Source organism: Pan paniscus, chromosome 10 (assembly GCF_029289425.2).
Source record: "Pan paniscus chromosome 10, NHGRI_mPanPan1-v2.0_pri, whole genome shotgun sequence".
Lineage (NCBI taxonomy): Eukaryota > Metazoa > Chordata > Mammalia > Primates > Hominidae > Pan > Pan paniscus.
In genome coordinates this window covers 24,030,022-24,042,730 of record NC_073259.2, presented here as the reverse complement: position 1 = coordinate 24,042,730, position 12,709 = coordinate 24,030,022, and the positions used below count along the sequence as shown (strand labels likewise).

The window sequence follows — 12,709 nt, the reverse complement described above, 5'->3', positions numbered from 1 at the left end:
CAATAGACTCTGTGGGGGTCCTTAGCTTTGGTGGTTTAATGCTCTTGTGCTGATGGCCTCCTGTCAGGAGGTGGAGCTTTCTGGAAAGCATCAGCTGTAGTAATGTGGAGGGGGACCAGCAGTGGGCGGGGTCCTAGAACTCCCACAATTATATGTCCTTTGTCGCCCACTACCAGGGTGGGTAGGGAGGGACCATCAGGTGGGGGTGGGGCTAGGTGTGTCTGACCTCAGACTCTTCTTGGGCTGGTCTTGTTGCGACTGCTGTGGGGGGTGGGCATGAGGTCCCAGGTCACTGGAGTTATGTGCCTAGGAGGATTATGGCTGCCTTAACTAAGTCATGCATGTTGTCAGGGAAATGGGGGAAAGCTGGCAGTAACAGGCCTCACCCAGCTCCCAGACAAACTGAATGGCCAGTCTCACTCCCACCGTGCCCCCCTGCAACAGTCTGTTTCCAGGTGGAGGGCGAGTCAGGCTTGAAAAGTTGCCCAAAGCTTTCCACCTCCCAGCTGCAAAAGAAAAGGGCTTTAGTTCTTCCCCTACCTGTGAAGTCTCCAAGCTGGATTCGTGCCCTCCCCTGAGTTCTGGCCAGGAGGCTTCTAGCCCCATTCAAATAGTTACAAAGTTCAGCTAGAGAATTCTTTCTCCCTGTGCAGTTTTACCCCCTCCTCTGGCCACCCCACTGATGGATCCCTGTGGTGCCAGGAAGGAATGGGCTGCTTGGGGACCCAGCGAGCTCAAAGGGCCTTTCTGCTGCTTCCTCTACCCCTGTATTTCCCTAAGCCCGGCTCTCTAATGTCCAGTATAGTTGAAAGTCAGGTCATGTGATGCTTCTGGCTTTGTTCTTTTTGCTTTGCTATTTGGACTTTTTTTGTTATTGTACCACATGAATTTTAGAATAGTTTTTTCAAATTCTGTGAAAAATGACATTGGTAATTTGAATGAAAAAAAATTCCATGCCCACAGACTAGAAGTATCAATATCATTAAAATGGCCATACTGCCCAAAGTAATTTACAGAGTCATCATTAACATATTATGATTAACTATAGTCATCCTACATCCTACGTAGTATAGAACCCTAGATCTTATTCCACCTATCTAGCTGTAATTTTGTATTCTTTAAAAAAATCTCTCTCCATCTCTCCTTTACCCCCACCTTTCTCATCCTCTAGTATCCTCTGTTCTACTTTTTACTTATTTGCGATCAGCGTTTTTAAGTTTCCACATATGAGTGAAAATATATAGTGTTGAACTTGCTGTTCCTGGCTTATTTCACTTAACATAATGTCCTCCAGTTCCATCCAAGTTACCACAAATGACAGGATTTTTTTAAAATTTTTATTTTATTGGTTGTTTTGTTAAGAAAGGTCATTCAATTTTATCAAATGCCTTTTCAGGGTGTATAGAGGTGACCATGTGATTTTTATCCTTAAATCTATCAATATGATAATATGTATTATATATTATGTATAGTACTAATATTGAACTGTTCTTGCATTTCTGTCATGGTGAATTATATTCCTTTAGTGTGCTGATGGATCATTTTGGCTAATATTTTATTTAGAATTTTTCCTTGATATTCTTAAGTGAGATTGGTCTGTGATTTCTTATTTGCCACCCTTGTAATCCTTGAAACTATTGGTGTAAATACTTTATGTGCATCATAAAAGTCATATGGAAAATTTTCTTTCTTTTTCTCTGCTCTGGAAGTGTTTAAGTAACATGAAATTGTCTGCTTTTAAGGAGTTTGGTAGAATTCCTCTGGAAATCATCTGAACTTGGTATTTTTGAAAAATGTAAAAGTTTTGCTTGCATTTTGAAGCATTATATTGTATTTATTTGATCAAACTTAATCTTCTTAGAATCATCTTCTCTGGGCCAAGTAAATTTTTTTTTCCTAGAAAATTATCAATTTCAGACAGATTTACAAATTTATTTTCATGGAGTTGAACAGGTAGTCTGTTACTATTCTTTAATTTCATCTTTCTATGGTTAATTCTTGCATTTCCTTTTGTATTAATATTTGCGTACTTGCATTACTCCCCATTTTTTATTAGGTTAGATAGTGACTCATTTATTTTATTGTTTACTTTTTACTTCTGATTTGTTCCAGTGTTTTCTTTGTTCTAACTATTTGAAATCTACTTTTATCTTTATCCTTTTTTTGTTTGTTTGGTTTGGTTTGTAACTTTTATTCCAATATTCCTCTGAGCATAGTTTTGTCTTTCACGGTTTGTGAGATGTAGTATTTCACTATTGCTAGTCTTTAGAAATTTTGCAAATTTTTCTGTAATCCATTTGATCCAACAGTTGTTCAAAAGATTTTTTTAAAATTCCTAAACATAAGTGTCTTCTAGTTTTCTGAAAATTTCCATTAAATTTTCACTTTGTTAAAGTGATTAAATGATTAAAGAATTTCAACTACATTATTTTTACTTTTTGGACTTTATTGAACTTTTCTGTAGTCAAATATATCATCTATTTTATAAACTTTCATAGGCATTTGAAGAGAAGATATATTTTTTTTCAGGATAAAGTTTTGACTTATTGACTACTTTATTTTCCTATAAATCTACTTAGGTTTTTCCATTTGGTCTTTCATAAATCAAGATGTGAATTAGAGTATCCTACTACTAGCGTGTTTTCATGTGTTTCTTCTTGTGTGTTCAATAATTTCTTCTTTATATATGTTGCTGTCATGTTATTTGATATGAAGTCATAACTGCGCCTATCTTTATTGAGAACTGTACTCATTTTAAAATTCTCTTATTTAATTCAATGCTTTTTAGTCTAAATTCCTCTTTTTCTTCATCAAGATTGTGACCTCTGATTGAATTTTCTTGCTTTGCCTAATATACCTATGGCTATATTTTAATTTTCAACCTTTCACAATCACTTTGTTTTAGGTGTGTTTTCTTTTATTTTTATTTATTTTTATTATTTATTTATTTATTTATTTATTATTATTATACTTTAAGTTTTAGGGTACATGTACACAATGTGCAGGTTAGTTGCATATGTATACATGTGCCATGCTGGTGTGCTGCACCCACTAACTCGTCATCTAGCATTAGGTATATCTCCCAATGCTATCCCTCCTCCCTCCCCCTACCCCACAACAGTCCCCAGAGTGTGATGTTCCCCTTCCTGTGTCCATGTGTTCTCATTGTTCAATTCCCACCTATGAGTGAGAATATGTGGTGTTTGGTTTTTTGTTCTTGCGATAGTTTACTGAGAATGATGATTTCCAATTTCATCCATGTCCCTACAAAGGACATGAATTCTTCATTTTTTATGGCTGCATAGTATTCCATGGTGTATATGTGCCACATTTTCTTAATCCAGTCTATCATTGTTGGACATTTGGGTTGGTTCCAAGTCTTTGCTATTGTGAATAATGCCACAATAAACATACGTGTGCATGTGTCTTTACAGCAGCATGATTTGTAGTCCTTTGGGTATATACCCAGTAATGGGATGGCTGGGTCAAATGGTATTTCTAGTTCTAGATCCCTGAGGAATCGCCACACTGACTTCCACAGTGGTTGAACTAGTTTACAGTCCCACCAACAGTGTAAAAGTGTTCCTATTTCTCCACATCCTCTCCAGCACCTGTTGTTTCCTGACTTTTTAATGATTGCCATTCTAACTGGTGTGAGATGGTATCTCACTGTGGTTTTGATTTGCATTTCTCTGATGGCCAGTGATGGTGAGCATTTTCTCATGTGTTTTTTGGCTGCATAAATGTCTTCTTTTGAGGAGTGTCTGTTCATGTCCTTTGCCACTTTTTGATGGGGTTGTTTGTTTTTTTCTTGTAAATTTGTTTGAGTTCTTTGTAGATTCTGGATATTAGCCCTTTGTCAGATGAGTAGGTTGCGAAAATTTTCTCCCATTTTGTAGGTTGCCTGCTCACTCTGATGGTAGTTTCTTTTGCTGTGCAGAAGCTCTTTAGTTTAATTAGATCCCATTTGTCAATTTTGGCTTTTGTTGCCATTGCTTTTGGTGTTTTAGACATGAAGTCCTTGCCCATGCCTATGTCCTGAATGGTAATGCCGAGGTTTTCTTCTAGGGTTTTATGGTTTTAGTTCTAATGTTTAAGCCTTTAATCCATCTTGAATTGATTTTTGTATAAGGTGTAAGGAAGGGATCCAGTTTCAGCTGTCTACATATGGCTAGCCAGTTTTCCCAGCACCATTTATTAAATAGGGAATCCTTTCCCCATTGCTTGTTTTTCTCAGGTTTGCCAAAGATCAGATAGTTGTAGATATGTGGCGTTATTTCTGAGGGCTCTGTTCTGTTCCATTGATCTATATCTCTGTTTTGGTACCAGTACCATGCTGTTTTGGTTACTGTAGCCTTGTAGTATAGTTTGAAGTCAGGTAGTGTGATGCCTCCAGCTTTGTTCTTTTGGCTTAGGATTGACTTGGCAATGCGGGCTCTTTTTTGGTTCCATATGAACTTTAAAGTAGTTTTTTTCCAACTCTGTGAAGAAAGTCATTGGTAGCTTGATGGGGATGGCATTGAATCTGTAAATTACCTTGGGCAGTATGGCCATTTTCACGATATTGATTCTTCCTACCCATGAGCATGGAATGTTCTTCCATTTGTTTGTATCCTCTTTTATTTCCTTGAGCAGTGGTTTGTAGTTCTCCTTGAAGAGGTCCTTCACATCCCTTGTAAGTTGGATTCCTAGGTATTTTATTCTCTTTGAAGCAATTGTGAATGGGAATTCACTCATGATTTGGCTCTCTGTTTGTCTGTTGTTGGTGTATAAGAATGCTTGTGATTTTTGTACATTGATTTTGTATCCTGAGACTTTGCTGAAGTTGCTTATCAGCTTAAGGAGATTTTGGGCTGAGACAATGGGGTTTTCTAGATATACAATCATGTCGTCTGCAAACAGGGACAATTTGACTTCCTCTTTTCCTAAATGAATACCCTTTATTTCCTTCTCCTGCCTAATTGCCCTGGCCAGAACTTCCAACACTATGTTGAATAGGAGTGGTGATTGATGCAAAAATCCTCAATAAAATATAGGTGTGTTTTCACATAGAGTTATGATTTGCATTTTTGTTCCAATTTGAAAAAGAACTTCCTTAATAGATGAGTTAAGCCCATTTATACTTATTAATATAATAGATTAGTTTTCTCTTAGGTCTGTTTTAATGCTTTATATTATTATTTTTATGATTTTTAAAGAAAGTCTTTTGCTAAGTAATTTGCTTTTAGTTTCATGTATTTGTGATACCTAAGAAAGTTGTTACTTTTGTTTTAGCAGCTGCCTTTATTTAATGGCCTTAGACTTTTTATTTCTTTTGACAATACTTGTTTCGTAAGTGAATAAAGATAAAGGTGAAATTAGTGTGCACAATCTTTCTAACTGTATTTCATCTACCACCCAATTATATTCTATGTTGCGATTTTTCTCGGTGTTTTGGTGTTTCCCTAACACAGATATAGATTTTTTTATTGCTTGATTTCTTAGATTTTAGTTATATCCTTCACACTCAGATGTTAGAGATGAGGTAATTAGAGAAAGCCCTCTAACTCATCATTTTTTAATCTTTTTCTTCCCAGATCAAAGTAAAAGTCTAAAATATTTTTCTAATTAAAAACATGAGGTCATACAACATAGCAAAATGGCTACTATGTTAAAGCTTTCAACTGAATGTTTCAGAAACAACTTAACACAAGTATTTATTTTTAAATAGTTCTATTCTTACACTGCTTGGCCTTTCACATCATTAACATTTTAATGGAAAACCTAAGTACCATACTTCAACCCATGGATAATTGATCTGGGCTCTGCCAGAGCAAGTAGCTAGACCATTAACTAGTGAGACCCTGACATGTAGATGGCATGGCCTCAAGTTCTCTTTCAAATTAACATCTCAAATGGGAGGTAGTGATACGAGGCAGTGATTGAAAGCTTGTGTTTGCAATCATTTGTAATTATTAATGGTGCTTAATCATGCTCATTAACTCATCCTCTTAACCCTGACAATTGCTGTGTTTGATCCTGTTCTACTCCATTACCTATATTATTATTTCTGTACCTTGACAAATAACTATCTTCTGGGTGTCAAAGATATGTAGTAGTTGTGAGTAGATAATTTTATTTTATTTTTTTGTGGAGGTATTATTTGGTATGTGGGCTATATTAATTTTGGGAGAATATATAGGATCATGTCATTAGAGAGTTAAAGAATATACACTTAAAATAAAATCCAGCAACTTTTTTGGTTACTGCTTTGTTGAGTCTGGTATCCATAATATTTAGTGTAATAATTTGTAGTTTTTTTATTCCAAGTGATAACTTTAAGATAATTTTAGCGGTTGGGAGACCTTGAATTTCTTGTGCCAGGACATTTACACATGAAGTAATCAGTTTGGGAGGAATAGCACGATTTTAATAAGGACAAGAGAGAAAAAACCAAAATCAAAAATTATTTTACAAATGCCATGCTACCTTGATAGAGAATATCAAGGTGTCCTTCATAGTTGTTCTGTCATCAATCATTTATTCAGTAATTATTTATTGAACAACTATAGTAGGCCAGACACTGTGCATGACCCCAGGGATACAATGGTGAGCCATATGGACATGGATTATCCCCAATGGATTTCTAGTCTACAGATAAACACACAAGCAAGAATTATCATGGCAATGAGTGTTTTGAAGAAATAACATTCTAGGAGTGTATAGCAAAGACCAAATTCTGCTGGAATCCCATGATGAGAGTTTTGATGTTTATCCAAAGGGCAAGACCAGCTACGTAATTGGTGGGGCTCAGTGCAAAATAAAAATGTGGGGATGCTTTTTCAAAATTTATTAAGAATTTCAAGACAGTGGCAGCAGAGTATTAAATCAAGTGCAAGAACTTTTTAAGCACCCTGCCCTGTGTGACTGTGCAGGTCACAAGTGGATACAGCTGGCCCTGCCTAAGGGCAATCAGAAGCCAAAGAGAAAGTTTAAGTAGAGAAGAGAGATGATTGAATTGGCATTTGAAAAAGATAAATTCCTTAAATTCCTCAATTGTTCTCCCAAGGCATGTTTAGTTAGTGAGTAAAGGCAAAGAGTATTAGTATCTCCCAGATTTAGAGTTAAATATTGCTATTATTTTTCTAAGTCATGTGCCTAGATACACAGGCATCTGGAATCTGCCCTCTTAATTAACTTGCAGAGGTAGTAAAATGGTGAAATCTGAGTTTTTTGCTTAATGTTTTCCTAGGTTAACCAACATTTTAATACACTCGAATGATTTCACCCTGTAATCATTTAACAACATACACCTATTTTCAACTAACAGCCAGGAATAGTGCTTAAAATAAATATTGTGCTTCTTGCTTACAACCAGCTAATGTTCTGTGACAAAAGAATTAAGAATTCAAAAACATGAAAAAGAAAATAATTTGATTAGCACAAGAAGAAATAACTTCCTGCTAATCCTTGCTTGTCGTAATAATTTGCATATTGTGCTAGGAAATATGTGTTCTGTTGTTTTAAGATAATAGATTATATTTAATATGTAGCCGATAATCTAAATGTATTGAGAATCAAATCTTTTGTCACTCATCACTGCTGAAACAAATCTTGAATATTCTATGATGTAAGAAATACAAAAAAAGTTCTCAAGCATTTTAGTTTTTGCAATAATAATCCTAAATTTTTAATGTGTGCAAATGTATTTCAAAACACCTTTCAAAGAAATAATATTATAATCAAAATAAAAAAGATTTGACAGTGGTCTGCAATTTAATTTCTTGAAACACAGAGAAACAATTTTCTTGAGAGACTAGTGACAAAATAGAGTCAACCTTTCATCAAAGCCCCACATCTCTAGAATTCTACAACCTCATGTTTTATTTTTTCAAAATCTGGATTATTCAAGTTTATGCTATGGAAATGGTTAGAAAAGAGTATTAAAGTCTTACTCTTAAAAAGAGATTTTAATTGAAAAATTGAAAAAAGTTAGTTGTGATATCTTTTTGTCCAATTATTTTGAAAATCACTGTACATAATATAATGACACATTTACTTACCTAGGTACACAAGTGATGATTCTTCAACTGTTTGTTGCACAGCCTCAGAGAGGAAAAAGCTAAGTACACAATCACTCTGAAAAACAAAATGAAACATAATATTTCTTTATTTCTTATATTTGTTACTCCTATTCATTATTACATAAAATTGCCATATATATCGTTTTAAAATAGATACCTGTTATAGATTCTACAAATAGAGAGAAAGTATATTAGAAAAGTTAATTAAGTCAGTGCTATCATCTTACCATTAAGTTAAACTAAACTTTTGTGTGACTGGAGGTCAGATTACTTTCCATTTCTTCAAGAGGTTCAAGTGTGCTCTGCTCTTGGACCTCATCATAAATGTCCACATTCTTGAATTTTACAAATATGCATGCATTTCACATCTCAGTTTTCAAAAACAAGGTGTATCCTTGGATGGCCTTTCTGAGAAAAATTACTGTGACTGGGACACAGAGGCTCAGTTAGTGAGTAACCACTACTACTCAAGATTCAATTCTAGGAATACTCGCTGAGTACTGATTATACTCAGAGCACTGAGGAATTTAAAAGAGAAGCATGCTTCTCTGTACATAGTAAAATTATTTATAACTAGAATTTTTATTAAAGTAATATAATCTGTTTTCTCCACTTAATTGTGTTCTAAAGAGAGAATCAGCAGATATTTCAAGACAGAAAGATGCATAAGGTATTCTCTCTCTTTAGAACACAGTTAAGTGGAGAAAACAGATTATATTACTTTAATAAAAATTCCAGTTATAAATAATTTTACTATGTACAGAGATGCATGCTTCTCTTTTAAATAGTGATAATCACAAATTGACATTTAACCTGATCTCCAAATGAATAGCTAACTGGGAAGTCTGAGAATAGCTTTTCCTTGGTAAAACTGGCATACATTTTGTTGGAAGCTACTATATGACCAAAGTAGCCTTTTCCATGAGATCTTACATTATTATCTAAATGGCACCAAAGAATAATTGGTTATTTCCCTGGACTGCCTTTCACAGGCTGATGCCATAGTAGCTGTCAAAGGTGCCTGACAGCCTCCCTGTTCTTTTCTCTCACTCTGTCCAATGGCTGTTTCTACTCTTCCCCAGGAGACTTTAACTTCCAACTCTGACTCCTTCTCTGCTAATGACTATCTCTACTTCCAAGAAAATAAAAGGCAGATGGAAATTCCTAAACTTCCTGCCATAAAATCTACAGACACACAGCTTTCCATCCTCTTACAATGGAAAAAAAAAATGTGTCTTTCCATCTGTTATAGTTGAATTATTTCCCCCTCCCAAATTCGTATCTTAAAGTTCTAATAACCAGTACTCCAGGACATGATATTATTTGGAAATAAGGTCATTGCTGATGTAATTAGCTAAGTTCGGATGGGGTAATACTTGAGTAGAGTGGGCCCCTAATCCAACTGACTGGTGTCTTTATATAAAGAGGAAATGTGGACACACTCATAGAAGGAAGACAAGGTGAAGAGACATAGGAAAAAGATGACCATCTACAAGCCAAGGAGAAAGACCTGGAATAGATTCTTTCCTCATAGCCATCAGAAGGAACCAACCCTACAGACATCTTTATTTCAGACTTGTAGCTTCCAGAACTGTGAAACAATAACATTCTGTTGTTTAAGTCACCCAATTTATAGTAGTTTGTTATGGCAGCCCTGGCAAACCATCTAATGCTGAACCCTTTATCTGTGTCCTGGATTCTATTAGTTCCTCCTCAGGAGCCTTGTAGAAGATTCCCATCTATATTTTAGCCACTTCACTCTTCTTCCTTTTTTCCTCATCAACATAAAATATGGTCAATTCTGTCAATTTTAAAAACTAACAAACAGGTGAGTCAAACCACCCAAAATATACTCACACATAAATCGAATTTTGTCATTAATGCCCCTTGCAAATTGTGTGTTATTTTTCTCTTCCCTGATGCAAACAAACCTATGGGAAGAATTGTCTGCACTCACACTGATTCCACTTCTTCAATTTCTACTCACTTTATGATCAACTACATTCAGGTTTCTGCCACTAAATGTCCTCTGAAAAATGCTCTAATTATCTTCTCTAACAAGCCCTCTCTTAAAAACTACATACATATATATTTCAAAACCAATGGGAATTTCCTTTGTCATGATATAGCTATTCCATTTTTAGTGAATTCTGTCTTGTCTTTGCTTTTATATTACATGTTGTCCCAAGTGACTGTCTTCCCTTTCTCTTGCCATCACTTCTGAGACTTTTTTGTGGACTCCTTTTCCTTTTGCTTATGATTTAAGTTTAAGTGTTTCTCACTTCTAGGCCCATCTCTCTTATTACTCTAATGTATCCTTTCTGGGTGATATTATGATCTTTGGTGACATCTATAATGATGCATAAATCTAAACATTTATTCCAGATTTGTCTCCTAAACCTAAGCCTTCTATCTCAAAATATCTTTTTACTGGTTCACTTGACTCTTCTAAGCACAAATCAAACCACAAAAGTGTACCACTAAATAGTTTTTCCTTTCCTTCACCTCAATTTGCTGCTTCTCCTATGTCCATGCTCACAATAGAGTGTACCTACTTGGACTCTCTGTTCTCCTCACCCCATACATAAAATTAATTGCTAAATCCTGTCAATTGTACCTGCTAAATAGCTCACCTATTCATCTTCTCCTTCCAGGTATACTAATATCATCTAGTTCCAACATCAACAATTCTCATCTATGTTATAGCCTTAATGCTTATCTTGGGCCCTTTATACTTATCTTGCTACCCTTTAATCCAATCCATTCTCTATACAATTGCTCAACAGATCTTTCAAAATGAAAATCTAATAATTAACTGCTTAAAACCTGTAGTGATTCTGCATTACTCTTAAGAAACAGACCAACTGCTGAACAAAGCTTGTAAGACTGGTCTTGACTGGGATCTTGCTCATTTCCCTATGTTCTTCTCTCACCCTTTCTCATCTGGTGCTTAATGCTTACCTTTGCTGAATTATATTTACTTTCTCAAATGTGTCATGGTCTCCCACTTCCTTGTCTTCCTATATTTTCCTTTCTCTTTCTTTTCTGCCCTTATCCACCCATTTGTCCAGGGTTTGTCATGTTCTCTTTTCTTCACTCTTGTTAATATTAGTAAAATACAAGTACATAGATTGTGACTTATTCCCTTATGCTCCTCTTCAATAAAACAGTGTTTCTTTCAATAAATACTAGTTAACAGAAACAAACTGATGTCTGTCTTCAAATGTAGAATACATCAGTTTCAAATGCAGATATTCTTATCTGCATAGCAGTTTATGCATCATTGTAAATTAGTCACCAGTTTTCTTCTATGTATCATTGTAAATTAGTCAGTTGCCAATTTTCATCTGTGAATTGATCTCTTGTGAACTTGTTTAATAGAAGTCTACTTTTAAGAAATGGACTCATATTCAAGGAGATGACAGAGTCAAGATTTTTTATTTTGAAAGCGTAAAATCAAACCTCAGACTGCAGAATCTGTTTAAGGAAATTTGACCTTCTTTGGCCTTTTGACAACTAGTCAATTACTTTTCTTTGGTGACATTTTGACCTCACCATCCAATGGTTATTAAACTTCAATAGTAGGAAAGAAATCTTTCCAATTGGTGTCTGAAATGTCACTACTAGCTAATTATTCCCTTGTGTTTACACTGTCATATCCTTCAAGTCCTCATTTATAATTCTGGGTGTGGATGACTAAATACTAACTTCTTATTGTAACAAGGTTATTTTCTCTCCTGGGAATAAACAAACAAGATCCAGAGTCAAGAGAGGGATAAATCAATAAAAGAGATGAAGAAGGTACAAAAAGTAATATTATTGGATCTCAAAATGATCAACTTTTAAATTTTCTCAGACTTGACTTTGCTTATATGTATGCATCCCACAGCTTTTTAGCACATTGCACCAATAGATAGTCTGAATATTTATAGAATTATCAGTGCTACATTTGCTCTCATTAATAACCTATGCCGGTGTTCTCCACTGGTATTGACCTCTAAGCAGTGTTGCCACATTTAGTAGTGTAGGTTGGATACTGCACAACTCTAAGGGGCCATTTTCACATAGTCTATGATGTATGCAGGAGGGTTCCCCATATGTAGGGTTACCAGCTACAGTAATAAAAACAGAGGGTACTCATACAATATTTTGGACATACTTTTACTAAAAACTTTATGGTTTATGGAAAATTCAAATTTACCTGGGTAACCCATATTATATCTATCAACCCTGGAATATGAGGTGTTTGGAAAGTATGTGGCCATACTTTTGGTTGTGTCAAGGACTGGAGGATACAACTAGAAATTAATGGGCAACGTCACTTATCCTAAGTGTCCTGAAATATCTAGAAGATTCTCACATTATGAAGAATGTTTCTTTTCTGCTTAATTCCTCAAGTGGTTGTAGTTTCCCAGGTGAAAAAAAAAAACCTCTGAATTTAACTACTGTATACTATAAATGAGAAAGTTGTATACCAGAGAGAATAAATGATTGTTTGGAATCAGTACAAACAAAACTGGGACTGTGTGGTTACCAAGTCCAGGCTCACTTATGTAACCACTGAAAACGGACTATAGAAGTGAAGAGTGCTGATGGGGTACAGGCAGGAGAGAGCAAGAGAGAACAAGAGAGAACTTCATAGGGAA

General features: G+C 35.2%; 1 protein-coding gene across 1 annotated transcript in view; it reads right to left on the bottom strand.

Moving 5' to 3' along the window:
- PIK3C2G (phosphatidylinositol-4-phosphate 3-kinase catalytic subunit type 2 gamma) overlaps window positions 1-12,709 on the bottom strand; it is a 385,996-nt gene that overhangs the window by 45,941 nt on the left and 327,346 nt on the right. The window contains exon 30 of the mRNA XM_003816540.5: window positions 8,043-8,118. Coding sequence (XP_003816588.3) covers window positions 8,043-8,118 — 76 coding nt within the window. The remainder of the gene's footprint in view (window positions 1-8,042; window positions 8,119-12,709) is intronic.